General features: G+C 42.7%; 1 protein-coding gene across 2 annotated transcripts in view; it reads right to left on the bottom strand.

The window, feature by feature from the left end:
• The window catches only part of SASH1 (SAM and SH3 domain containing 1), a 264,505-nt gene that overhangs the window by 178,718 nt on the left and 57,978 nt on the right, over nt 1–27,809 (bottom strand). Inside the window, exon 1 of one of the 2 annotated variants that reach the window (XM_081251034.1) lies at nt 19,501–20,182. The exons of the other annotated variant lie outside the window; for it this stretch is intronic. Coding sequence (XP_081107160.1) covers nt 19,501–19,629 — 129 coding nt within the window. The 5' untranslated portion in view covers nt 19,630–20,182. Of the gene's footprint in view, nt 1–19,500; nt 20,183–27,809 lie in introns of those variants that run through there. 2 annotated transcript variants of the gene reach the window in all.

Genomic DNA, 27,809 nt, shown 5'->3' with positions numbered 1-27,809 from the left:
TGCCAGCCTCCCCACTTCTCTCATCCGCCCCGCCCCCTGCCGCCGAGGATCAGCAGCCAAGGCCCATCATTTCTCCCAAACACACCTCTCAAATCCATTCCCTCCACGACCTTAGCTCCCTTCCTGTCACCCTAGCCCTTGCTGGATCAAGGCTGCATCACTGTCACGGTGATGGCTGAGTCCAGCACCTCTGCTCTGCGGTACAGGCCACACTGCCTTCTAGGGGAAGTGAGGATTCTGGTCTACTCAAGAGGACATGGGCACATGATCCAGACTGCCCAACTGGGTGCCCTTCTGGCCCTAATTAAATTTCCCAAGTGGACTTTCTCACGGGAGAGAGCATGTCATGGTAGTCCAGTCTGCTGGTTAGCTTTACACTCTCCCTGTAAATCAGTTTAATGGCACTGGGTTTGTCTTGATTTCCCATCCCCACCCTCACAACCCCAAACAATCTCCTTAGATGATCAGACAAAGCACCTAAGTGTCATCCTCAGTTCTCTGTCCCCCTAACAACCAGCCCAAATTCAGAGGCTCTCCCTCTAAGACCTATTCCACATCTGTCTACTTCTCTCCAACCCCAGCTCTACAGCCCGGTCCAAGCCACTGCCACCTCATTATGATCCGTTTTCCACAACACTGCCAGTGGTCTTTTAAAAACATAAGTTCATTTAAATGCTCCAATGGCTTCCAACGATGCTTAAAATAAAACCTGGACCATGACTGGTGTATTCTGGTGTATTCTCTTTGACCCACTCAGATCTCCAGCGGTCACTGAGCCATAATCTTATATGGGCCTTGTCTACCTTCCTAAAGTTCACCAAGTTCATTCTCATCTTGGGACCTTTGCAGCTGATGTTCTCTCTGCCTCTCCCCTACGATACTCCTTTCCAGCTCCTTCCTTGACCACCCTATTTAAATCTAGCCCCTCGGTCAACTGGATTACTTATTCCATCTTCAAAGAGCTGAGAGTTTTGTAGAGAAGAGACTGCAGAAAAATAAATTATATAACGTGTTTATATCCTGCCTCGTTTCACACTGAATTTGAGGTGGCAATTGAAAATAAGTGATGAATACTTACACAAATAAGGAAAGAGCCGTCCTTGGCCCAAACCTACATACCGGTCACGCTTTTACACAGGGTCCAGACATTTTAAGTCAGACACTTAGAGGCCTGCCATCCCCTCCCCAAGTCCGGACAAAACCTCCAAGTAAATGAAATTCTTCTTGTGGCTTCTGAAGCTTTGTTCCTCCCAAGTATCCAATACTTTCTCGTGCTTACACCTTATCACTAACTTCCGGGGCACAGCCTCTTCATTCTGGTAAACATCCCCTCCTCAAAAATTATCTTGGGACTTCCCTGGCGGTCCAGCAGTTGAGACTGAATGCCTCCACTGCAGGGGGCGCAGGTTTGATCCCTGGTTGGGGAACTAAGATCCCACAAAAGATTAAAAAACAAAAATTATCTCTTTCTAGCCCCATCTCTTCTTCCACTGAAGCTCCCTTTAACAGAGCCACGTCAGCGAGGGGCAGCAAGACGGAGAAGGTGCTTAAGGAAAGTGAGGATCCAGCGTTTGAATTCCTAATGAGAAGTGCAGGCATGGGGTGGGGGTGGGGGGGCGACATCTACACTGTGACCACCCTCCTCAGCATCTTGGTAGGGAACGCCTGGGCCCCCCCACAGCAGGTCTCAGTAAAAAATTAAAAAAGTAGTCAGAGGTCCATCCAACAAATAAAGTGGCTAATAAACCTCCTAAAGACTGTAAATGTCAAATGAGTGATACAAATAGTGGGTGCTAACACATATTCAGAGAAGAAAAATACCGTTTTTGCCACATCACGAGATCTACTATAAAAAAAACAGTCCAGAATTGTAAATTATATAACAGTGAAGCATGACAGTCAGGAATTTGCCTGGTCAAAGGGGACACGGTAAGATGCTTGGAGAAGAGAGTTTTGTAAATCGTAGCATGTGCTGTCTTTTATAATACAAGTATCCCTCGCTTTTCAAAAGTTCGCTTTACACCACTTCACGTTTACGAAAGACCTGCATTAGGCCCTGTTCTTGCTAAACGAAGGAAGCCCAAAGAGGATTTCCATTTTTATGAAAAAGGCGAAAAGGGTCATTTGAGATCAGTGTATGTTTTGCAGCGCACACCTCCTTCCCCGGGAACCACACTCATTCTCTCAGCCTCAAGACGCCATAGCTTTGAACTGGGTCTGATCATCTGTGCTTTACCTCAATTTACAGTTGACCCTTGAACAACGCACAACTGAACTGCATACATCCACTTACATGTGGATTCTTTTCAATTAATATAGTACCTGTATTTTTACTTTACAGATCTTTAAATTAACTAAGTGTAGGGAAAAGTTTGTGTTCAACCAGAGATCACACTACATGGAATCCAAAGAACTAGGGTCTGAGTCCTGATTCTATCCCGTTTCAGCTTCCTGCCCTTGGGTGAGTCATTTATCAATTCTTTTGTTTTTGAGGCAGAGATAGCAGTATGCAGATTTTCGTGAATTTTTGATGGGGGTGGGCAGGGGTCAGGCTCACCTACCACCGTGTTGTCCAAAGGTCAACAGATGTACTTTGTGCATCTGTTAGCAAGATGTATCCTAAGGCAACTGCTTCTTCACTTTACGACATTTCAGCTTATGAAATCTCAGGAACACTCTACTTTTGGATGGGAGGGTGGGTGATGGTACCTGGGGTGGGAGATGGAGAGTTGGGGGGAGACCTCTACTGATATTGTATTGACTTCGTGTTTCATTGTTACCATTTTTCAGTGTTTGCTGCTGTCAAAACTCTTGGGAACACTGCTATCACTCTATCCCTGTGTCAGCAAGCCTGTCAATCACAGACAGAGCCACCAGCCAGAAGTGACCCTCACCTTGACCAGGCACCAACAGAAATCTTTCTTTCGGCCTTGAGTCATTTCCTGCCCCAACGACAGCAATTTCTGGTTTTATATTCTTCTTGAATATTGAATCACAAACTCTAAATGTGCTCAGGGTAGCCAACTTTTGCATTTTTAACTCCCACATTACATTAGTGAGGTGTCTTATACCCTTTTTTACCCACTGCTGAGCTTGATTCCAAATTGCTGATTCTTCTGTCAGTCCTTTAAGGGACTACACTCTGGTCCAGGCGCTCACTCCATTGACTTCCCGAGGGCCCTTGGTGAGTATGTTTCCAAAGGAAGGTGTGGCAGCTAGGGGCCATCTCTGAAAACTTCAGGCGTCCTCTTCCTTTGGGACCATGAATCATCTTCCTCCTCAGTCTCAACTTTAAAATTTTCCTTTTCCTCTGCAAATCAGAAGTTTCTTAATAGGATGTCTGCTGGGATGTGCAATAGTCTCCAAAGGGAAGTGATGAAGGTTTTGGCTTGAATCATTGAACTAGAGTTGGAAAAGTAATCTATGGTAATGGGCCATAGGGAGCAGTCCATTACCAGCAGGATGGGCTACAGATGATGTCGGAAACTGAATTTTCTTAACTCTTCATTTTCATTGTACTTTACAAAAACGGTTCTCTGAAAGCATTTGTTCTGAACGAATGGTAGGGATTCAAATTAATTTGTTCAGGGGTCTGAACCTTTTAGGATGAATATCCCATCAGATTTTAATTAAAATGTCCAGTAAAGGATCCACAGAGAATAACATAAAACACACTACAAATTATTTCCATTTTCTCCATACCCTCTCTTACTTTCATTCCTAACCCTCAGCAATCCCGCAAGGAGTGGTTTCTGCCTCCTCAAATCTTCCATCAGAGCTAAGATACCTGTGGCATTCTACACAGTCTCAAAGACCAGGGGAATAACATGGTACCAGGAGAAGCCTCAAGCAGAGGTTAATGTTTTCATCTAGAAACCCCCTTTCCCAATACAGTCCTTATGGAATACCACGATTCATCTCCCTCTTACTGGATTTGAAGGACTGAGGGCAGAAGATTCAAAGGGTGGCCCAAGGGTGAAAGAGTACAGCCTGACATTTACAGGCATCACCACCAACATTCCTTGGGGGCCATGTAGCCCCACCCCCAAAGCCCTTTGCCAGATTCTCTGAGCCTCCTCCCACCCCCAGCTTATTTGCCCCACCCTAGAAATCAGTTCAAGAAGTCTAGCAGCAATGGGACATCTGTTTGGTCTCCCACACGCTCTCCCAACTTCTCTTCTGGGTAGTGGTTGAGATGGGGGTGGGGGCAGCAACGAGGGAGTGCTGCCCTCTTCGGGGGACGAGTTCAATTCTATCACTTCACAACAAAGATGTAAGGCACTGTTAAGTCTCCATTTCCTTATCACCCCCGCCCATCCTCCCCTCACGTGCATCTCTTTCTCTCTCTCTCTCTCTCTCTCTATCGATAGATATAATACAGAGAGAGAGAAACAGTAATAATAATGGTGAGCAGAAGAGGGAAAAGCTGTGGGCACTTGCCTGAGGGCTTATTTGGGTGAGAAGATGGGATACAATGCAATTTCCCGAGTCCACTTCATTCCTCAGCTCATCAGCTGAGAAATGCTGGACCATCACGAAGGAAACACTTCCCTCTACCTCTGTCCCTCCTGTTACCCCCTAGCACTTGGGAGAGGAATAGAGGAGTCCGTCTTCCTCATGCCTGGCGGAACCACCCAAAGCCAGTGAGCGTTTGTTGCACAGGTGTCTGTGCTGCCCTGGTCAGGTTCTTTCTGAGGCTCACTGTTGACCTATCTTGTCAATTTTCCTTCTCCTCCTGGTCAAGGTATTGGTCCGTGCAAAGTACTAAAACTTTCCTGGAAAAAGTTCTGCTTTCTTTATACCTTGCTCCTTTTCCCAACAGCTGCTCCCCTGCAGAAAGAAGATAGCAAAGCGTCCATCTATATCGGTTTTCTAGGACTGCTGTATTCCAAAGTACCAAAAACTGGGGTGACTTGAAACAGAAATGCATTGTCTCACAGTTCTAGAGGCTAGAAGTCCAAAATCAAGGTTTCAGCAGGGCCATGCTTCCTCTGCAACCTGTAGGGGAATCCTTCCGTGCCTCTTCCTAGCTTGTGGTGGTTTGCCAGCAATCTTTGGCATTCCATGGCTTAATAGATGCATCACTCTAATCCTCCATTTTCATATAGTTCTCTGTGTCTATATGTGTCTTCACATCGTCTTCCCTCTGTGTATGCCTGTGACTGTGTCCAAATTTCCAGTCTGGATTAGGGGCCACTCTAACAACCTCATCTTAACTTGATTACATCTGCAAAGATCCTATTTCCAAATAGGGCTGCATTCTGAGATTAAGACTGAGGGTTAAGACTTTAAGGGACTTCCCTGGTGGTGCAGTGGATAAGACTCCAAGCTCCCAATGCAGGGGGCCCAGGTTCGATCCCTGGTCAGGGAACTAGATCCCACATGCATGCCACAACTAAGAGTTCACATGCCACAACTGGGGAACCCGGGTACAGCACCTAAGGAGCCGGCGAGCCACAACCAAGGAGCCTGCCTGCGGCAACTAAGACCCAGCACAACCTAATTAATTAATTAGTTAATTATAAAAAAAGGCTTTGACACATCTTCTTTGGGGGGCTACAGTTCAACCCATACCACTACCTCACAGGGTTACAGGGACAATGGAATGAGATAATGCATGGAAAGAGCTTAGTATAGTGTTTAGCACATAGTATGATCAGTCAATATCAGCTGCCAACAATACTATTCTTATTATTACTCTTCTCTTTCTGCCCCATAGCGTCTTGCTAAAATGGCTTTATAAACAAGTCTTGATGGCAGTCACATTTCAAAGAATATTGCAACTACTGCACAAAAATATAACCTCCAAATTCCTTGAGAAAAAAAATAATTACAGTGGGTGACCGGGTAGCAAACCGTAGAATGTTCCTTGTTCTATCCACCGAGTTCTGAAGCTTCAAGGAAGCGTGGAATGTAGAGCTGCAAAGGAATCAATAAAGAGGTCCTCCAAAGAATCCGCTGACAACTGAATTTCTAAGTTCCTTTAGTTTGCAGAAAAAAATTTCTGATTCTATCCTGCACACTCTCCCTACATTGCCACAAAGAATATATGCTTATATTTTTTAAATAAAAGTCCCATCAAGGACAATAGATACACAAAGTGTTAGAAAACCATAAGCCAAAGAACCAATTAATTGACTGCTAATGGTCTAAGAAGTAGTGACTTAAAAATTAAGAAAAAAAGGTGATCGCCTTTAGTTTTAACAGATACTTCAGAATGTTGGCTCTATCCCTAGTTGTACAGCTGTGACTATCGCCATATCCAAGGCACTGCAGCAACACCAGCATGCTTTTCTCTGCACTAATAAAACTTGTTTTGATTTAGATCTTCAGGGGACACCAGAGGTAGTGTGTCACTCCCCCCAGCCCTCATTCATTTTGTTAAGTCATTTTTCTACCAAAACAACCTTTGGAGCTTCATCAGTCCCTGCTGCCAACTACACTGCATAATTCAGTACTTATTTATCTTGACCTAACTAGCAAATTCAGGAATTTAAACCAGTCTTGCTTTGGCTTGTTCACTTGGTCTTCGGCTGATCCTTTGAAACCATCTGTAACCTAGCGCCCTTGAGCAACTCTTGTCCCAGATTTTCTTCTTTATATGTAAGGACTTGAAACAGAACACCCTTAAACTTGTCTGCAAGTAAGTCCACAGGTATACAAATGAAAGGTTTGCGTGTCTTTTTAAAAATCTTGATTTAAAAAAAAAATGTAAACCTAGTGTCATAAAACCAAATTCTTGCAGCTTGCAAAACTTTTTGGCTGACAATAGTAGAGTCTGCTTTTCCCAGCGTTGTGAAAGTGGGCCTTCCTGTTTTCCACAGTAGAAGAACTGGAAGTCATGAGAACAAAAGTTTGGCTTTTCTAGAATTTGTGGCAAGCTGGTAACAATGAGACACCAAACGTTTGTGCTTCTCTCTGCCTCCTTGGAAGAGACGAGCCTGCAAAGTCTTGAGTGTTTGCCACACTGACCCACCCTATAGCATCCAAGACCCCAGGGACCAGGCAGCTTGGGTAGAAAATGGGAAAATCCAGACTAGGGATCACTTTCTGGCTTCACCCCCAAACTCTGCTCAAAAAATAGCAGAGCCCACATCCAGCTGGGTCTGGGTCTACTTCGGAGGAGCATTTGAAAATACTGGCAAAGATATAACTTCAATGTTTCACCTCTATTTCACAGATAAAATAGATGAAAACTTAGAAGGCTACAATTTACAGAAGCCAGAATCAACCAGAGATTGTTGAATTACGGGTAATGAAATATGGGCAATGAAATGTCAGTGTGTTTGACAAGGAAACCAGGAACCCTAGATTACTCACCAGGCTAGAGAACTGTGGCTGCCAACAAGGCTGGGTTTCTGGTAGCTATAAGGGCATTAAACCAGTTGATGCATGTAAAGGACGCACCATGAAATGTAAGGAATTATATGCCAATGTAAGTATTATCATCTAATCTCTAGAGCAGAACTTCTTGAGAGTAAGGGATGTGACCTGCTGAAAATCTCTCGATGTCTAAGGAGTGTATTAGTTGTACCTGCCTCCCCTCCGGTTTCTATGGAAACTCTTCCACCGTGGAAGATACCCCGCTTTCTAAAGACACAAGCTCTGGAATGTGCAGTCTTTCAGTAATGTGACAAGCAGAAGAGTGCTTTGATATAGAATGTGGAGGTTACCAGCTGACAGTCTGGTCCGTTGAAACAGTACATAGTTCTCTGCTAGTGCTAAAGTTACATCACGTGGATTTCAGTGTATCTTTCATGTACCTTTTATGAATCATTTGACACCTCTTTACTTTAATGCTCATCGCATAGCCTCAGTTTCATAATATCCTAATCAGGGCAAATCACTACCATGCACCAGTGTTATGAGGGGCCTTTCATTAAGTCGCCACCTGGGCACCACATGTTACATAACTAGAAGCAAAATGCTGCAGAGGCATTAATGACCTTTCCCCAGTAGGCTATGTCCTAAGCCTACACTTTTGTCGAACGTTTTCAATAAAACTGTATTTCATGATAAAATATGCTCTAAAAATGAAATGTCTTATCTCTCCAGCATCCAATGTTCGTCTTTACAGACTTTCCCAAAGTTTCAAATTCCTTCATGTTTTCTATAGATGCATAGTGAAGTCACCCCCAAATTAAAATGTATATAAGTGGCATACTGCATAATAATAATAAATAATAATAATAATCTTTCTCAAACCACAAGCAATCCCATTTTCTATCACGTTCACACTGACATGTGTTTGCAGGTTGCTTTGGGCTCTGGTGGGGACACTACCGTATGACGCTTTTATAACTTCTTGATTGGAGACGGAAGATTTCTAATTAAGATGCAAAACTACAGAATGAATGTTTAGCAACCCTGACAAAAACATCAGTTAATTCAATAAAACTCTGGGAAAATATTTCACAAAAGAGTTCAAGATAATGAAAGTAGATTTAGCACATCTACATGAGCCCAGCATTCAAAAAATAAAATCATTAGTTAAGTGGATACTTTCAATATTTTACATGTTTCTAAGAAGTCAACTATTAAAAAGATCTCATATTATTGCACTACTTAGTCACAAGAGAACTGAAAATAGCAATCTGGACACCATTTAAACAGAAAATATGTTTTCATTACAAATACCTTCTTGCCTCCAGAAAACCCTGCCTATTCACAAGTTTCATACATTTTCTCTCTTGAGTATACAGGTCATTTTTAACACCTGTTTCCTAACATGAAACCTGAAGGTTAATACTTTGAAGCGATTTATGCATTTGTTTTTAAATTGTGTATTCTAAAAAGGACATGTGACATACATTAAATCAATAGTTAATATCAATCCTAAATTGAACATGTGGAATCAGATCATCACTCCATCTGAAGACGAGAATGAAAGGAAATTAATTCATATTCCAACCAAAGGAGATTTAACCGTTAATAGCTAATAATAACGAACATTTATGATCTGCTTACCATATGCCATGCACAGTTCTAGTGATTTAATTAATCTTACCAGACCCAATGATGTGAGTGGCTATCATCCTCATTTTACTGATGAGGAAACCAAGACATAGAAGGGTTAAGGAACTCACCCAGGTCACAGGTCCACTAAATGCTGAAGCCAGGACTTGAAGCCACTCTGAACTGCTTCCTTTGCTCTTAACTCCCTCACAAAATAACCTTTCAGTTTTCTAAGAGGTGTTTAATCAATTTTTTTTGTTTTTAAATGTTCTCATTCTGTTACCCTTCTCTTGATTAAAACAACAAAAAATTCAATTATTATTTTCTTATTAAGACTTCATTTTTTTAGCAGCTTAAGACTGACAGCAAAGTTGAAGGGAAGGTACAGAGATTTTCAATATATCTCCTACCCTCAAACAGGCATAGCCTCCCTCATTATCAGTATCCCCCACTGTCACATTGTGACTTACAGGAGACAGATACTTGGTCTTCTTCCCAGCCCTGGTACAGAGGTCCCAACCCTTGGAATTTGGAGTGACAGGAGCATCTTTTGTCACTCATTAGGAATCCCTTCAGAGCACATCTGAGTTTATGCCAATGAGACACCTAGGCTGGGGCTCCTAGATAGCCTCAGGATGGAGTTGGTCACCAGTAAGACCAAGTAATTAGAGGGTAAGAACTTTCAGTCTCACCCCACCCTTACCCCCCAACCTCCTTGAAGGGAAGAGGGGCTGGAGACTGAGTTCAGTTACCAAAGGCCAATGATGTAATCAAGCATGCCTACATAATGAAGCCTCCATACAAACCAAAAAGGACAGAGTTTAGAGAGCTTCTGGATTGGTGACGACGTGAAGATTCAGGGAGAGTGGTGCCCCAGAGAGGATGGAAGCTCCTCGGCCCTTCCCACCTACCTCACCCTAAGCAACTCTTCCATCTGCTGTTCCTGAGTTATATCCCTTCATCGCAAACCAGTCATCTAGTAAGTAAACTGGTTAATCTAACAAGCAAATTGGTTTCCTGAGTTCTGTGAGCTGATCTAGCAAATTAATGGAACACCAGGGGGGGATGCAGGAACCTCCAATGTATAGCCAGTCGTTCAGAAGCACAAATAACAATCTGGACTTGCGATTGGCAACTGAAATAGGGACAGTCTTTGGGACTGAGCCCCTAACCTGTGGGATCTGACACTAGTAGACAGTGTCAGACATGAATTAAATTTGTGGGAAACTCCGTCAGTGTCCGCTGAGAATTTGAGAATTGCTTGGTGGTGTTGAAATAAACCCATCATACTCATTAGAGTGGAACCTTTGTTACAGCTGATGAACACATAGTGTCACATCATAATCACCCCAAATGCAAAGTTTGCATTACGGTTCACTCTTGGTGTTGTACATCTATCTATCCATCATTATAAAAATCCTCTGTGCTCCACCTATTCACCCCTCCCTCCCTCCAACACCTATTTATCCCTCCCTCCCTCCAAACCCTGATCTTTTCACTGTATCCACAGTTTTTTTTTTTTTTTTTTTTTTTTTTTTTTATCCATTTTTTTTTTAAGTTTATTTATTCATTTTTTAATTAGTTTCTGCTTTATAACAAAGTGAATCAGTTATACATATACATCTGTTCCCACATCCCTTCCCTCATGCATCTCCCTCCCTCCCACCCTCCCCATCCCACCCCTCCAGGCGGTCACAAAGCACCGAGCTGATCTCCCTGTGCTCTGCGGCTGCTTCCCACTATCTATCTACCTTACGTTTGGTAGTGTATACACGTCCATGCCTCTCTTTCGCCTTGTCACAGCCCACCCTTCCCCCTCCCCATATCCTCAAGTCCATTCTCAAGTAGGTCTGCGTCTTCATTCCCGTTTTGCCCCTAGGTTCTTCATGACATTTTTTTTTTAAATTCCGTATATATGTGTTAGCATACGGTATTTGTCTTTCTCTTTCTGACTAACTTCACTCTGTATGACAGACTCTAGGTCTATCCACCTCATTACAAATAGCTCAGTTTCGTTTCTTTTTATGGCTGAGTAATATTCCATTGTATATATGTGCCACATCTTCTTTATCCATTCATCCGATGATGGACACTTAGGTTGTTTCCAGCTCCGGGCTATTGTGAATAGAGCTGCAATGAACATTTTGGTACATGTCTCTTTTTGAATTATGGTTTTCTCAGGGTATATGCCCAGTAGTGGGATTGCTGGGTCATATGGTAGTTCTATTTGTAGTTTTTTAAGGAACCTCCACAGTTTTGCCTTTTCCAAAACGTCATAGAGTCAGAATAAAAGACGTTTCAGGTGGGCTTCTTTCACTTAGTAATATACATTTAGGGTTCTTCCACATCTTTTGATGGCTTGATGGTTCATTTCTTTTTAGCACTAAATAATATTCCACCACACATGGGCTTCCCTGGTGGCGCAGTGGTTGAGAGTCCGCCTGCCGATGCAGGGGACACGGGTTTGTGCCCCGGTCTGGGAGGATCCCACATGCCCCGGAGCGGCTGGGCCCGTGAGCCATGGCCGCTGAGCCTGCGGGTCCGGAGCCTGTGCTCCGCAACGGGAGTGGCCACAACAGTGAAAGGCCCGCGTACCACAAAAAAAAAAAAAAAAAAAAAAAAAAAAAAATTCCACCACACTTTATTTATCCATTCATCTCCTGAAGGACCTCTTGGTTGCTTCCACGTTTTGGCAATTATGAATAAAGCTGCTATAAACAGCTGTGTTCAGGTTTTTGTGTAGACATAAGTTTTCACCTTCTGCGGGCAAATACCAAGAAGTGCAATTGCTGGACTGGACGGTAAAAATATGGCTTAGTTTTGTAAGAAAATGCCAAACTGTCTTCCAAAGTGGCTGTACCATTTTTCATTCTCACCAGCAATAAACAAGAGTTCCTGTTGCTCCACATCCTCTTCAGCATTTGGTGTTGTCAGTGTTCCAGATTTTGGCCATTGTTACAGGTGTGTAGGGGTATCTCATTGCTTTGTTTAAAAAAAATTTTTTTTAACCCTGTGCATATCCAAAACAAGGACATCTGTAAAATTGTTAATGGTTTATCTTTAAGTGTGGCCTTTAAAATCCTCTGAAAATGGATGTAAGCCTATAGCAAAGATACTTATTCTTAAACTAGAATATTCCTTTCTTCTTTATAACAAATAACTTAATATTGAAACACTCTATTTTTAAGAGTGCCCAAAAAAGCATAAAAACATTTTTTAGCTGTAGTGTGAAAAATGTATCGGTTGACAGCAAGTCTTAGGCAAAAGTACTCAAGTCCCCCAAATTAACTAGGATAAATTTTTAAAGTAACTAGGGCTCAGGATACATACTAAAATTTTTTTATTCTGCCCTTCAAGGATACTTTTAGTTAAAATTACAATTATATGCATTTCTTTTTCTTTCCCTTGTAATTCCACTTTTAATTCTGCATGCCAGGACAGAAAATGAAGCCACAGCCACAACCAGGCACAGAGTAATGTGTAGACACACTGGACCTTCCTCACTCACTACTTGCTGTAAAACCAAACAAACAATGGATGAAGCAACAAAATAAACCATGAATCAAATCTACGTCACAGACACCAAGGAGAGCCGCAAAGTATCTCTATGGACACATGGAACAAAAGTCTACAGAGGAGTCATTATAAACTCAAACGTATTCACGTTTTTACCAATCAGCTTAGAAAGGTGAAAGACAATAGGAGATCTCTTCAGAAAAGAAAAAATTAGGGATCACAGAGAGGAAAAACTATCTTATTATCAAGCTTTTGTCTTCCAAGTCTCTAAGATACTCTAAGGCCTGGGTCTCCAATCTCCATGCCAGAGTCGTCTCTATTACAGGGCTTGACAAGCAAGAAAAAATTCAAACTAGGTTATCTCTATGAGGCATCTCAACTCATAAAGAATTAATGCTACCCAGTGAAACATCTTATGGAACAAAGGGTGGGACACTAGACAGCTGCCTAGGAGCAAAGCTAATGAGGAACAGACCTACAAATTCTCAGGTCTCATTACCAAATTAAATTAATAAATAAATGAGCATACCATCTGAGAAATGACAAATCCGGGTCATCATAAAAATACATTTTACCTCAAAATTAGTCGGAAGGTTTGGTTAATTCTTCTAGTCTTAGTCTATACTCACTGGTATTAAATGGTACAGTTAATTCTTAGTCTTAGCCTCTATCCATCTAAATTCATTATTTTGAGATCAATTTTATTTCTACCCTAAGAAAAGAATGTGTGTAAACCATGGGTAAGCACATCATATATCACAGTGGGATTATGATGGTTAAGTCTGAAGCATAAAGTACTCTTAAAAAGAATACATTAAGTAAACTGCTAGTTACAGGTTTTCCTCTTATGTCCTTTATAAAACTGAGCTACAGATATGCTTATGGATCAATATGCCCAACTGAATATTTCCCTCTATTTCACTGTTCTCTAGAATTAGCTTTTTTTTTTTTTTAATTTTTGTCTGCAACGGGTCTTAGTTGTGGCATGTCAGGTATCTTTCCAGCGCGTGGGCTTAGTTGTCCGGCGCGGCATGTGGGATCTTAGTTCCTCAACCAAGGATCAAACCCACGTCCCCTGCATTGGAAGGCAGATTCTTAACCACTGCACCACCAGGGAAGTCTCTAAAATTAGCTTTTAAAAGATGGTATTAAACATCATTTAGCTATAGCATTGTGTGTATATTGTTATAAATAATAATTCCCCTCTTTAAGGAACCAAATCATTTACTCCAGTATAGAGAGGCAGGTAAGTAGATATGTGTACACATAGATGTGTCAAGATAGATACTTCCTTAGAATGAAAAAAAAAAATCACAACACTACAACATGCCTAAAAATCTCTTGCATTAACCCAGCCTACTCTTGAGCGTAAAAGAATTTATCAAAAGTAAATTACCATGAGCAGTCCTTGACTCCTTATAGAGTAAAATATGGGGACTAACAGAAGCCAGGTGATAGATAAACTGGTATGTTTCATAAACATTTAATCCAAGCTCTCATCTTCTCTTGCCTGGATCACTGAAGTAGTCTTCTTCCAAATTCATCACCAACTCATCACCCCCAAAAGTCACTTTTCTAAAAAGTGATCATGACACATGTCAGTTTAAAATTCTGCAATGGCTTCTCACTGAAGCCTACAGTATGATTGCAGCTACTTCAGCACCCAGGACCTGGCACCCACCTCAGTGCTCTCTGCTCTCCTATCTTTCTTTCCCTTGGCTCTGTCCAGAAGGCCCTTCCTCTCTCCTTTCCTCCTTATCCCTCACTGGGAAACACCTCTCAGGTAAAGCCTACTCACTGCCAGGGCTCAAACTGAAAGGCATTTCTGGGACTGGACTTCCTGCACCAGCACCACCGCCAACCCTCCCCAACTCTGTGCTCTTTGGGGCGATCTGCACACTACACCGCAGGACTGGGTATTTACGGGAGGGACAGTGGATGCTGTTTCTCCTACAGAACTACTGTCTTTCTGGAAGTCAGGGGCATGTGCGGCTAGTACTTAGCTCAATAGCTCAAGCAAAAAAGATTGACAGTCAATAGATGTCTCGATAGAGATGTGAAGGAATGAACTAGAAAACTGCAACCAGGAGTTAATTTCCAGGAAATAACACGTGACCCAAATCCCAGCTCCTGTTTACTGTCTGGGTGATTCAGGACATGCACGTTTACCTCTCCACTGTAAAATGGGGACAATAATGCTCACGGGTCACAGTGAGAGGACCAATTAAGGTAAGTTTGGGAAGGGCCCCGCACAACACCAGGACTCAGCCCTTGTGAGCACTGCCTTCCCCTCCCCATGTTGCTGCATTCTATCACTGGAAGTTGAGAGTCAACGATGGTGAACAAGGATGCAGAACAAGCCAGGTGGAAGAGGGAAGCATTACAAGGTAGAGAGCGGCCAATGAAAGCAGGATGTGGGAAGACGGAGAGCATGAACAGTCGCTTTAATGCAGAGGCCTCTTTATAGCCTTTTTTTTTTTTTTGGCTGCGCCTTAGGGCATGCGGTATCTTACTTCCCCGACGACCAAACCTGTGCCCCTTGCATTGTGAGCATAGCGTCTTAACCACTGGACAGCCAGGGAAGTCCCAGAGCCTCTTTTGACAGCAAATTAAGGACCCCAGCCAGAACTGTAAGACTTAACTTTGGCAAAGAAATGAAAATCGGGAGGTCTGAGTTCTGGTCCCTACGCTCCTGCCTCAAGCCCTTCCATCCCTCCTCTCTGAATGAGGGAGTTGAGGTCTCTTCAGTCAGTGTCTTCCGCTACATCACCCTGCAATCTCTCTATTTATATAAAAGCCATAGGCTTTCAGCCAGCTACCAGGGACAAGACGTCAAGATGAAGTTAGAATATTGGAAACCGAGGCTGACTCTCAGATTCCAAAGACCTAAAAAATTAAGTCATTAGCTGAAGGGCTTAAGACACCACCCAGAGAATATGTAAATTACACACTGGTCTGTACAAAGGAGTTTGCATTTTAAAAGCCCTCTAGGGATCTCACTGACACCTCCCCTCCCCTACACTTTGCCCAAAAATACAGAGCAAAAGGAGGGTCTTTTAAGGAAGAGGACTTCAGTAAACAGCAAGACAGAATGAACCTAGCTGATAACTTAACCTAAAGATAAACTTAACAGATAAACCTACTACATTCTTTTCTGTAGCTTGAATAGGAATTAAGAGTAGGGGAAGGTCCTCCATGTAGAGTCTGTCTACACAATGGATATTTTCCAGGCATTGCTAGGAAATGGGTGTAAATTGTAGGAACATAGCAGGGAAATGTAAGGTTTGGGGGAGGTGCATCTTGCAGGATCCTGCAAACAATAGTCACTTACGAACTCCCTTCCTTTCCCTTCCCAGTGAGAACAAGTAGCTTTAAAGGCCTGATTCTGCGTTTAAGAAGTCCTCGAATTCTGGAGGAAAAATGTATGAACCATCACAAGTTACCGAATGGATACTTGGGGCTGAAAACATGATCTACCTCATCTGATAACCTCAGCAATTCCTACTCTTAAAAAAAAAAAACTACTCTCCCCCACCCCAAAAAAGAAAAAGGAATGCTTTGTCTGCAACCCGGGAGTAAAGATAAAAGAGTAGAATCCCATAGGATTCTAACTTGTTCTGCACTTCTCAACAGAAGTCTAAGCGTGTCATCGTGAAAGGTGACAGGCTTTGAAAACCCAGGCAGACCACACGTTGCCGAGTTAGACAACAGAATAGCGTATTTCGCAAGAAGGCCACGGTTTAATAGCTCAGGGTTTACAAACATTTCGCAATTTGCCACTACATTTTCAGTGGAAGTGCCAGGATTTAAGTACGCATGACGCAACTGTCCAAGTGGTAGCTGTGGCATAAGCAGAATTTATTAAAGTCTTCATAAATGCGCCCCGTTATAGCCGAGGCATGAGTCTTTACAGAACTGTATTTTGGAGTGGCTCCTACATTTAAGAGTACATACTCTTTTCCTTTTTCACTCAATAAAAGCATATTCTCAGCACCCAGTATCCATAGTGGTTTTGTAAACTCATTTTCTCTTAACTCTGTTTACATATTCACTTGTTAGCATTTTATTCATTCCAACACACTCAAAACATGCCATAAATTACACTGGCACTTCTCTAAATAAGCATTGTGTCAGCAATTATATAAAAGCAACTGATCGGTGCTGAACTGGGCAGGACTGCATTACTTTAAATGTAAAATGTGTCCCAATGAACTCAAACAACCATCCTGTATGTACCGAGATCAATGCCTCTGGGGCAACACTCTCCCCCCTCCCCGGGTTAGAACCAACAAAATCCAAGGGGGTAGGGATGCCGAGGGCTTCTCGCTGTACTGCGCCTTCGGGAAAGAGGAGCTGTGCTCATTCATCTAAAAAAAAGTTTTAACCTAATAAGCTTTGAAGTTTACATTTTTACACTAAGAAGAATCTAAAAAATAAAGTAGCAACTGTGCCTGAAATCTGCTAAGTATGATGTCTGGATGTATAATTCCCCTACTACCTCTACTCTCCTAATCTTCCAAACAGCATTTGCCTAAAATGACTGGATGTCATTACATTTCTACCAAGTGGATCTGGGATAGTTAACTCTGGAGCATCACGGCATCAGGCTCCTGACTGGTGGAGGTCAGAGAACTGGGGTGCAGTCTGACATTGCCACTAACAATGTATATGTGCCAGGGATCAAGTCACTTCAACCTGTCTAGGCTGATAGATGATTGCAAAATGCCATATGTTAAACACAAAATGAAGGAAATTGTGTCTTTTATCTCCGTAAGAACAGAGAAAGTCAGCTGTCAGTTAGTTTCGTGTCTTGATACATTCTTCCGAAGATATAGTTTCTTATAAACACTTGGATGGCAGCTTTCTAAAAGCAAAATAAAGATCCTTTTCCCCTGGTGACTTCTTACAGGCTCGTACAAAGGACAGCAGGTAATCTATGTCTTCTTTGTCTGCTTTTTCACTAAGGAACAATCTTGATGCCCAAGACTTAAAGCACAATAAGACCTTATAAAAGATGGGAAAACACGGGTGAACACTACCTGTTTGGGACAATCTTTACCGTCTTTCAGCCTCACACCGAACTATTAGCTCTGTAAGAAGCACATATTTTCTTTTCTCCTGCATCTGCCTTTTGAATAACAGGTTTGGGCTTCTTGAGCCCCACCCCATCTTCTAACTCAGCCAAAGAACACTCTACTACAACTGACCCAACAGCGCTGGAATCTGCCAGGGAAGGGAAAGCAAATCTTCAGAAAGTGGTCCACGCCACCCCAGTCCCCAAACGACCCTGAGCCCACACTTCAGTTCAAAGGAGCATCTCTAACCCTTCCCTCCCCAGCCCACACCCTAGTAAGGGATGCAATGTGATGTCATTAAGCCAATTTTCTCAGTGCCTGAACATTTACAGAGTGAGACCTAAGCAAGAAATAACAAGATAAGCTTCCTGCTTGATAAACTTAAAAAACAGTCTATCACCACAACTTTTATATATGTTCATCGGGTTTTCTGGAATTTCACTGAAGGCCCATATTCAACAGTAATGTTCAGAAAATGCAAAAAGAGTTAACTTAAAATTTTTTTAATATATATATTTTTTAACGTTGGAGTCATTCTGAGATGGCCCACACTCTGTCTATGGAGTGGGTATCTCCCTGAATAAATCTGCTCTCAAAAAATAAATTAATTAAAATAAAATATCGGAGAGTGAGACGAGCAGATAGAAATCTTTGACCAACCTTCCCTGGCTCTCTGTACAGGAATAATCATAAATACCAAAGGACACCTGAAAATAGAATAACTGGGACTTTAGGACGTCTGGAAAGTTGAGACACAAGATCATTTGCAAGAAAAAAAAAATAGAAAGAGAGCTATTCTTTATTAAGCACCTACTACGTATCAGTATGGAGCACTAGCTATATATCAGCTTAGCTAAATCTCAGAAAACCTAAGAAGCAAATCTTTGCTTCACTTCTCAGGTAATGAAATAGAAAGTCAGTGGAGTTGGGTACCTTGGCCAAGATCATGCAGTCAGTCAATGGGAGGGCTGGGATTTGAATCCAGGCTAACTCACTCCAAAGTCCAAAAGCTTAATGACTGTGCTACAAATGATTTCATCATTACCAAAGAAGAGCTTTCTATAAACTACACCTCCTCCTATTTAAAAAAAAAAAAAAAACTCCAAGTAAATCTAGAGCCTCTTCCAATGATCTACACAACTCCCAATTTCGAATCTTTCCATTGAAATTGACTTTTTAATGTGTGGAGTAAGATGTCTGACTGTAAGAACCCCACCCATCTGATTCCAGTCTACCTGCCTACCTACAGCTCCACCAAAGCAAATCTACTAATTCCTCAAGGCACTGAACCCTGAACAAGTTAAAGCTTCAACCTCCATGCCTAAAAACTATTTTTCAGAAATTATGCCAAATCCATGGGCGGGTTTAGTTACTGGACATTTCAAAATGCATGACAATACAGATTTAGAAAAATAAGTCTTATTGTTTTTAGTCCCAAACACATAACAAATATCCTGTAATTCTACAAGCTGAAAAACTGCAAACAAAGTAAACTTTCTGCGGTTCTGAGTAAGGAGATAATTGTTTTCCTCTCCTGGTCAGACAACACATGGTGAAGAGATAAACATCAGTAACATCAGCCTCTTCCCAAATCCGACTGTGAAAGCACATCAGCCAAACAGTATTTATTTACATCTATTCTTTGAAGGACTCTGTCTTTTCCACACCAACTTCTCAGCAGGTGTCCCAGATTAAACGGTGGAATATCATACCCGATTGTTTAAAAAATATATCTTTGATGTGATCTGTGGCTGGTTATCTTTTTAATTAGGGTTTGAAATCCTAAACCGTGTGTATTTAACCCCCTAAGAGCTAGAGCCGGAGAAGGACGACCCCGACGGGTGAGCTTGTCGAGTCTGCGAGCGCGAAGGGAGCGCCGGGGCGCCTGGGGGCTGCCTGCTGCCGGGTCCCGCGACCCGCCCTCTCCGCGTCTCCGCTTCTCCAGGTAACTCACCAGGATGCCCATCACGTCGGTCCAGAGCCGGGAGAACGCCTCGGACAGACCAGCGCCCGCCTCAGGCTCCGGGGCGGGCTCGGCTTCGGGCTCGGGCGCCGCGCCGGCGGCTCCCGCGTCCTCCTCCATGGCCGGGTCCCCGGGGCGCCCTGGCCCCGCAGCCGTGCGCGCCCGGTCCCCGGCGCCGGTCCCCGCCCGCCGCGTCACCACCGAGCCGCGCCTCTTCGCCGCATCCCCCGCGGCCCCGGCCTCCGACCCGGCGGGGGCCCCCGACAGGCGCCCGCACCTCGGCTCTCGGTGGCGACGGGCCGCGCGGCTGACAGGTCCACAAACTTTCCCAGCCCGGCTCGGCTCGGCGCGGCTCGGCAACCCGGTAGCAGGAGGCAAAGTTCGCACCACCGAGTTTTCCGGCGGGGAATTCTGGCAGCCCAGAAGCAACGCAACCCGCTGCAAAGGCGTCTCTTCCTGTGACGGGGACCGACTAACTAGGCACGAGACTCATTTCTTCCAGCAAGTCTGGGCAGGGCCCCGCGGGGTGACCGCGGCGCCTCTGGAACTTGGAGGGTACTTCCCGGGCCCCCCCTCTTCAAAATGAGCTCTTCCAGCTCCACATGACTCTCTCCCCTTGATGCTAAAGAAAGCGTTTAGCAACAAAAGGTGCTCTGATGTCAGGCTCTTTGCATGGAAATGAGCCACAGACAGGAGAACAAATCGCCTGTTGAAAGAGCGGCCGCGCTGCTGTCTCCCGCCTGCACAAGTTTCCAATCACGCTCTTCACTGGAACAGCTTTGGTCACAGAAACTCGAGAAAGTTAATCTTTAAGCTGCTCCTGCCGAAGGAGTTCCCAAGTAGTGTAATTACCCCGCACACCTCGCCCCCTCCTTAGGTCAAGCGACCTCAGGAATTACAGCTCTGCGTCTGGCAGCCAAGACTTGGAAAAACAAGTGTGAAAGCTTGGGCACGAGCCACTGTTTGTATCGTGTTTATTACAAGGGGGGACATTTTGGTTCCTGGGCGCCCACAATGCCATGCATTGCTAGGGGTGGCAGCTATTTAGGGGGAACGCGCTTTGGGTTTTAATGGTTCCTTTACAGTAAGGGCATAGGGAAGGGCCTTTTTCAAAAGGAAATGTTATGGTTGTAGCCATTAAGCCAACACACCTGGGGCCCCGTGTGTGTTCTTCTAAGGACAAGATCCATGACGGATTTATTTTATGAGGGAAAGAGTTCTGTAGATGCATTTCTCCTTTTGTGATTGTTTCTTTAAACACCACTCAGAGTTCTCCCTGGGAGATGGCAGTCCACGTCACAGCGGATCTGGTGATTGATCACTTTGTGAAACAGCTCGGAAACTACAATGAACCGCCCCTAAAGTAAAGGACTGAGTGGTACAAAAACCCAGGTGAGGTGCCCCAGGGAGAGAGCCCTTGCTTGTTTTAGAGGGCTCTGGCTGTTGTTGTTTTTTCCTTCTGAACCCACATGAAAGGAGGGGTACAAGATCATGTCCCTTGAAGTTCCCCTCCTAAAGCATTAATTACGGGATCCAAAGGATGAATAGCTCTTAGAGGAAAGTTCAAAATTGAAAAAAAAAAAGTTTTCAAAGGTAATTAAATTTATACGCATAATCCCCGATGACAAAGAAAAAGAATGCACAAGTTTCCCCTTGATAGTAAGGAGGCATTGTGTTGAAGTGGAGTGCTGGGTGCAGAGTCAGTATGACCAGGCCTGGTGCTTTTCCCTGGGCTGATGCTGGAGTTAGATCAGGTGCGTGTTCTAAGATGCTGGGAATCCAAATAAATTCATTAAAGCATTGGTGGGCTTTATTATTATTACTATCATTATTACATCTATAAAGACATGAAAATAAGTAAATGATAGGAAAAGGTAAAATAACCATTGAGTTGATTTTATGTATACTTAAGAATTTCAATGTATTAGCCATGTGGTACCTGACTCAACTCAAGAAAATACAAAGGAGGGACTTCCCAGGTGGTCCAGTGGGTAAGACTCTGCGCTCCCAATGCAGGGGACCGGGGTTCGATCCCTGGTAGGGGAACTAGATCCTGCATGCATGCTGCAACTAAGAAGTCTGCATGCCACCACAACTAAGACCCAGTGCAATCTAAATAAATAAAAGAATATTAAGGGGAAAAAAAGGAAGAAGAAAATACAAAGGACAGTGCTGCTTCTACGGGGGCGGCTAGTTTTCTGCAATCAACACCTTCTGGCAAGGGACTGACCATGAAGCCAAATAAGCAGGATGGTCGGGGCAGGACTCTCCAGCACCAGTCGTGAGTCTTTCTTCTAGGCTCATCAGATCATCTGAGGGCAAAGCATTTAACTTTTCTGTGCTGCAGTTTTCCCATCCTAGAAGAGGCAAGGCCACACTAATTGCCGTGTACCTCCTCAGAGGAGATATGATATTTCAGAGTCATCTAAAGATAGGTACCATTTTGCAACAATGCAAACACACATATCAGTATAACTAAATCTTAGCCAGCATTTTGGTACTTGGAGAATCAAGCTACCCTAGATATTTAAGCTCCTTGTCCTGGCGTTCCCTAATAAATGGATAAGAAAATAAGTAATACATTTGAGGGGGAATGTTGGTACCTACAACTTTGATGTCTGTACATAAATATGAAATTTTGAGCATTTTTCTACTTGTAGTACATAATAATTTTTTTGACCACCTGAAAAATGAAGCTGAAACTTTTTGCTTATCAGCTTCATGATGCTTCTACTCAAAATGAGTCTGATTACTTCTCCCAAATTGAGTCTTTTCTCCTTTGGTTAATGTCAATCTTCCAAAAATGCCTTCAGGGGCTTTTTAACAAAATATAAAGAATAATTAGCAACATCACAATCATCATCAAACTATTTCAGAGTCCCATAGGGTACTATTTACAAAGAGCTTTCTTTTTTTTTTTTTTTTTTTTTTTTGCAGTACGCAGGCCTCTCACCACTGTGGCCTCTCCCGTTTCGGAGCATAGGCTCCGGACGCACAGGCTTAGTGGCCATGGCTCACGGGCCCAGCCGCTCCGCAGCATGTGGGATCTTCCTGGACCGGGGCACGAACCCGTATCCCCTACATCGGCAGGCGGACTCTCAACCACTGCGCCACCAGGGAAGCCCTACAAAGAGCTTTTTATAATAGAATTATATCCCATGAGGGCCGGACAGAGCCTTGAAGGTGATCTGGATCAAATCCCTCATTTTTAGGATGAAGAAATGGGCTCTGAAGAACTTGAATGATCACTCCAAGTGAACACAGCTACATTGAGCAGAATCAAAGTCAGATGACTTGATTACCTTTAAAAGTTCTTTCATCTATGTTGTAATTTATTTGATTCCCACAAAGCTCTGTAAGGTGGGCAAGTGTAGATGTGCCATTAAAGACATGTATAGGGGAAGTATACACATAGGAATCCTGCTCTCTCCTTTTCTCTTTCCATCAGGGCTCTCCCTCATCCAGCTCTGTGGAATTGTTATGATGTTGGTAAGTGAATTCCAAGGACAGAAAGGGATCTAGAAGAGAATTTTCTAGACACCTAGTAGAGACCCAAAAGTTGACCGAAATCAATTCTGTGGGTTCTGATCAACATTTATTGCAATGAACTATCAGAATGCAGTCAATGAAAGTAAATATTGGAAGTGCACCTATCTCAATAAGTGCTACTTCTTGGAAAATTAGTGTCAGTCATACAGCTGCACATATATGCATGCAACACGTAAGTACATACATACACACATACACATATAAATGCAAATACTAGATTGCTTTGTAAAAAATTGTTTCTTACTATGTAGCAGGATTACAAGTTTAAAAGCCACTAGTCTAGAAGCTGCAGGGTGTTGCCTGCAGTCTACTTAGGACATCATTTTGACATAAGAAAAGTAAAAAAATCTATTGCCTGGCAGTAAAGGTAGAGTTTGGCAGTAACACAAATATAATGGGTTCAGGACAGAGCCCAGTTTGAATTTTCACTCAGGTTTCTATAAGACATTGGGCAAGTTATTTATCTCATCTGTAAAGTGGGATAATTCATCTACTTAATACAGTTGCTATGAGGTTGTGTGTGAAAATGCAGGCAGTAATTCTCTATGAATTAGAACTTTTCCCCCCTTTCCCTCCCCCTATTCACTCACACCACGAGGTGATATCTATAAAATCTCCCTGTTCATACCTGTCTCTTGGATCACATAAAGGAGTAATTCCTAGCCCTGGAATGTGGCTGCTGAGTGGAAGGGCTGGGAGGTTACCTCTGGCAAGGTGGAGTCACAAGGGCTACTCAGTTTGGAAGTAAAGGTAGTAATAACAGTAATATCGATGTTATTTATTGAAAATCAACTCTATGTCAGGCAGTGTGTTTGATGTTTTAAAAATATTTTATTTAAACTTTAAATAGAATTTATGACTTCTCACTACGATCCAACCCTCCCACCCGCTCACTTCCCATTTCAGTACTCTGTTACATCCATCCATTGGTTCAAGCTACCAACCCCAGAGACATGCTTGAATCCTTCCCACACCTCACCATCACTCCCATCTAACCATGGACAAGTCCCGTGGATCCTACTTCCTAAATATGTGTCAAGTTCATCCACTTCTCTCTGTCTCCACTACCACCTTAGTCCATACTAGCTCCATCTTTTACAATATTTTATCTAGATCAGTGCTTCTCAAAGTGTGGACTCAAGAACAGAAGCATTAGCATTACCTAATTTGTTGGAAATGCAAATTTCCGGCCCCAGCCTCCAAGCCTGCAGAGTCAGACACTCTGAGGATGGGACCAGTGACCTGTATTTTAACAAGCTCTCCAGGCAGTTGTGAAATCTGCTCAAATTTGAGAGCCACTTGAAACTATGGGAATGTCAGAATAAGGAAAAGGAACACATTGCCAAGGGAAGGTGAAGTTGTAAAATATAATATGTTGCAAAACTAAACCAGCAGATTGCTTTTTAAAATTAACTGGTAAAAGAAACCATCATGAGATATGTGAATGGAGATCCCCAAATCAGATGTTCAGAGACATTTGGCTTTTAAGGGCAGATGATAAAATATTAAATGTATTTATTGCAATAAAGTGTATTATCCATAAGAATAGTACATATTTTAGGAACACAGTTTCATTCAAACACTTGTTATTTTTTAAAGACAACACATTTTCTACAGAAAAAAATGTGAGATTAAGCAGAGATTAATAGAGAAGAGACTTGAGGACACAGTGGGGGAAGGGTAAGCCGGGACGAAGTGAGAGAGTGGCATGGACATATACACACTACCAAACGTAAAATAGATAGCTAGTGGGAAGCAGCCGCATAGCACAGGGAGATCAGCTTGGTGCTTTGTGACCACCTAGAGGGGTGGGATAGGGAGGGTGGGAGGGAGACGCAAGAGGGAGGGAATAGGGGGATATATGTACACGTATAGCTGATTCACTTTGTTGTACAGCAGAAACTAACACAACACTGTAAAGCAATTATACTCCAATAAAGATGTGAAAAGAAAAAGCAGAGATTAAATCCAAAAGATTATAAATAGTCCAATTTTTTTTTTTTAACCATACTGCATTCTGAAATTGAGCAATGAAAACAGATAAACACATTTAATTTTTGCCTACGGGTCAGCAATCCTCTCTGGCACTCTAACGCGGGGCATTCCATAATGCCTCGGAGTGGGGGGGGACTAACTTCAAGCAAAGACTGAAATGCCAAAACATTTTCCCCCTTGACAATCCCAAACACATTTTTTCCACAACTGCCTTAAAAGTGAGCCAAACCCCTGCTAAAGCATTACCTGTTTAAAAGCCTTTTCATCATGGAGTATTTGGTAAGAGAGACTGAGAAAAGAGCTAAGAGCAAACTAAGGAAAAATTAAAACCAAGTGAAGACGGCCCAAACAGGCTAGGGAGAGAAGGTAAATAAACAAAATGATGATTCAGGGCTATAAATACTTTTCTCTGAAATCTCTTCTTCCACTCTGATAAGCCAGGTTACTAGCTTAGCCAGTTAGGTTTTCCTCTGTGCTGATGCTATGTAAACACCACGTTTCTGCCTGGGAATTATTCCATCAGGCATAAAACGATGTGACCGATATTTCATCTTGCACAGTTGGGTCAGACTAGGTAATTTTTAAAGTCATTTGTAATTCAGAAATACAAGGATTCTGAACTATTCAGTAATACACATTATAGACAAGAAGCAAAAGACTCTGAGTGGGGTACCAACATTGAATTCACAATGTTTAAGGCAAAGGACCCAAAGACTTCAACTCACCATGAAATAACTTCTGAATTAACATAGGAACAGTGTCCCCTGTGGAGAGCTGTGAGATTCTCTGAGGGCTACCTGACACTGAAAAGGAGAAAAAAAGGAAGCATGGAGAGGGAATGGTCTTTAGAATCATATTCCCTGCTATTTATCTTTTAGCTTAGGAGAGTGTAAAAAAAAAGGAATGTGTTAATAAGAGACGAAAGGTTATGTTAAATATTTCCAAATTATGCAAGGACAGTCTAAAAAGCACAGCTGGGAAGTATCATCCACCAACCAAACTGCTTCATCAATCTTGTCTATAAACTTTACCCAATGAGAATGCCTACTTGGCTGTCTCTATTGCTTAAACATACTTGTGAAAAATATTTTTTTCCTATTAAATGTAAAAGCTCCAGTTAACACTATTGCTCTGCTTTTTTTTTTTTTTTTTACTTATTAATTAATTAATTTATTTTTGGCTGTGTTGGGTCTTCGTTTCTATGCGTGGGCTTTCTCTAGTTGTGGCGAGCGGGAGCCGCTCTTCATCGCGGTGCGCGGGCCTCTCACTACCGCGGCCTCTCTTGTTGCGGAGCACAGGCTCCAGACGCGCAGGCTCAGTAGGTGTGGCTCACGGGCCCAGTTGCTCCGCGGCATGTGGGATTCTTCCCAGACCAGGGCTCGAACCCGTGTCCCCTACGTTGGCAGGCAGATTCTCAACCACTGCGCCACCAGGGAAGCCCAGCCCCTGCTCGACTTCTTCCAAGTGCAATGTTATATACATAGAACAAAAGATTCTCACTCACAAAATGAATCCCAGAAACCATAGAAAACTATTACAAATCTTACCCAGAATTGAAGTATTATCCAGAATACTTTGGTTGAACAACGAGAAAAAATAATTTATAATTAATGACATTTGCACATGACTATTAAAAAAGGAGGGAGGCACTGAGCTGAGTATAACATTCTGGAAAAAATATGCGTTGACTCATTAAAGCAAAGGAAAGTGTGATATCCTTTTCACTACTCATTTTTTTAAAGAGTCACATATTTACTATATAAATTACTTGAGGAAGAACCACGAGTCTTAGATGCACTGCCCAGCCTGATGGTAACTCTGTATACAGCCTTGCTTTACTCTGTTCTGTGTCTTTCATGGGGGAGCCAATATTTTGGGTCACAAGCAGCAAGATTTTTATACTCCTAAAATGTACCTGATGGCTATTGAAGAGAGACACTCCCATTCTTGTTTCTAAAGGAATAAAGAAAGGAAGGAAGGAAGGAAGGGAGGGAGAAAGGCAGGGAGAGAGAGAGAAAGAGAAAAGATATCTAACTTTCCCTTTAGCTATAAAGTTCTATCCTTTTAGAATCTCAGAAACATATCTTCCTTCTTATGCAATCTAATTCCCTTCTTTTCCATGTATAGTAAGTTTTTCAGTCTCCCCTTAGTCATTCAAGGCCATTTTCCTCTTCTGGGTACTTTCTTTCAAATTGCATTTCCTGTGACACACAGAGGCACACGCGCATGTGTGCGCACACACACACAAAGGCTCAGTTATCTCAGTTTTTCTGAGCCGCCTTATACAATTGAAGATAGAAATAAATGAACTTGGTGAAGAACTCATCAAAAGTGGTGGCACCATGAGAATGTCTCAATGAGCTTCTCACATATAGAGAAGTTTGAGTGACAGGACATTGGGGTCATGGCTACGTCTTTAAATAGTGCCTTGGTCAAGCTTAGTGAAACACTTCCCTGTTTTAGGAAGCACGTAGCATGCTCTGTTCCTGTGGTGAGTGCTGGCTGGACTGGGGATTGAAACTGAAGAGAAATATTAATATGGATAAGCAGGCCCCAGATTTTCTGCACCATTTCCCTCTCAAGGAACACAAATGTTTTTAAAGGAGGAAAGAAGTAGGTTGTCTAGGCATAAATTTTTCCTATGCCTTATAAATGAAACAACTAGGTGCTAGCTCCGCTTTATCTAATGAATGTTCTCAAAAACCAGATGATGTTGATTCCAATTGCAAAGAGGCACAACAAAGGCCCCTTGTTCT

Source organism: Mesoplodon bidens (assembly GCF_964165515.1).
Source record: "Mesoplodon bidens genome assembly, chromosome: 12".
Classification (NCBI taxonomy): domain Eukaryota; kingdom Metazoa; phylum Chordata; class Mammalia; order Artiodactyla; family Ziphiidae; genus Mesoplodon; species Mesoplodon bidens.
This window is presented reverse-complemented; position numbering and strand designations above follow the sequence as displayed.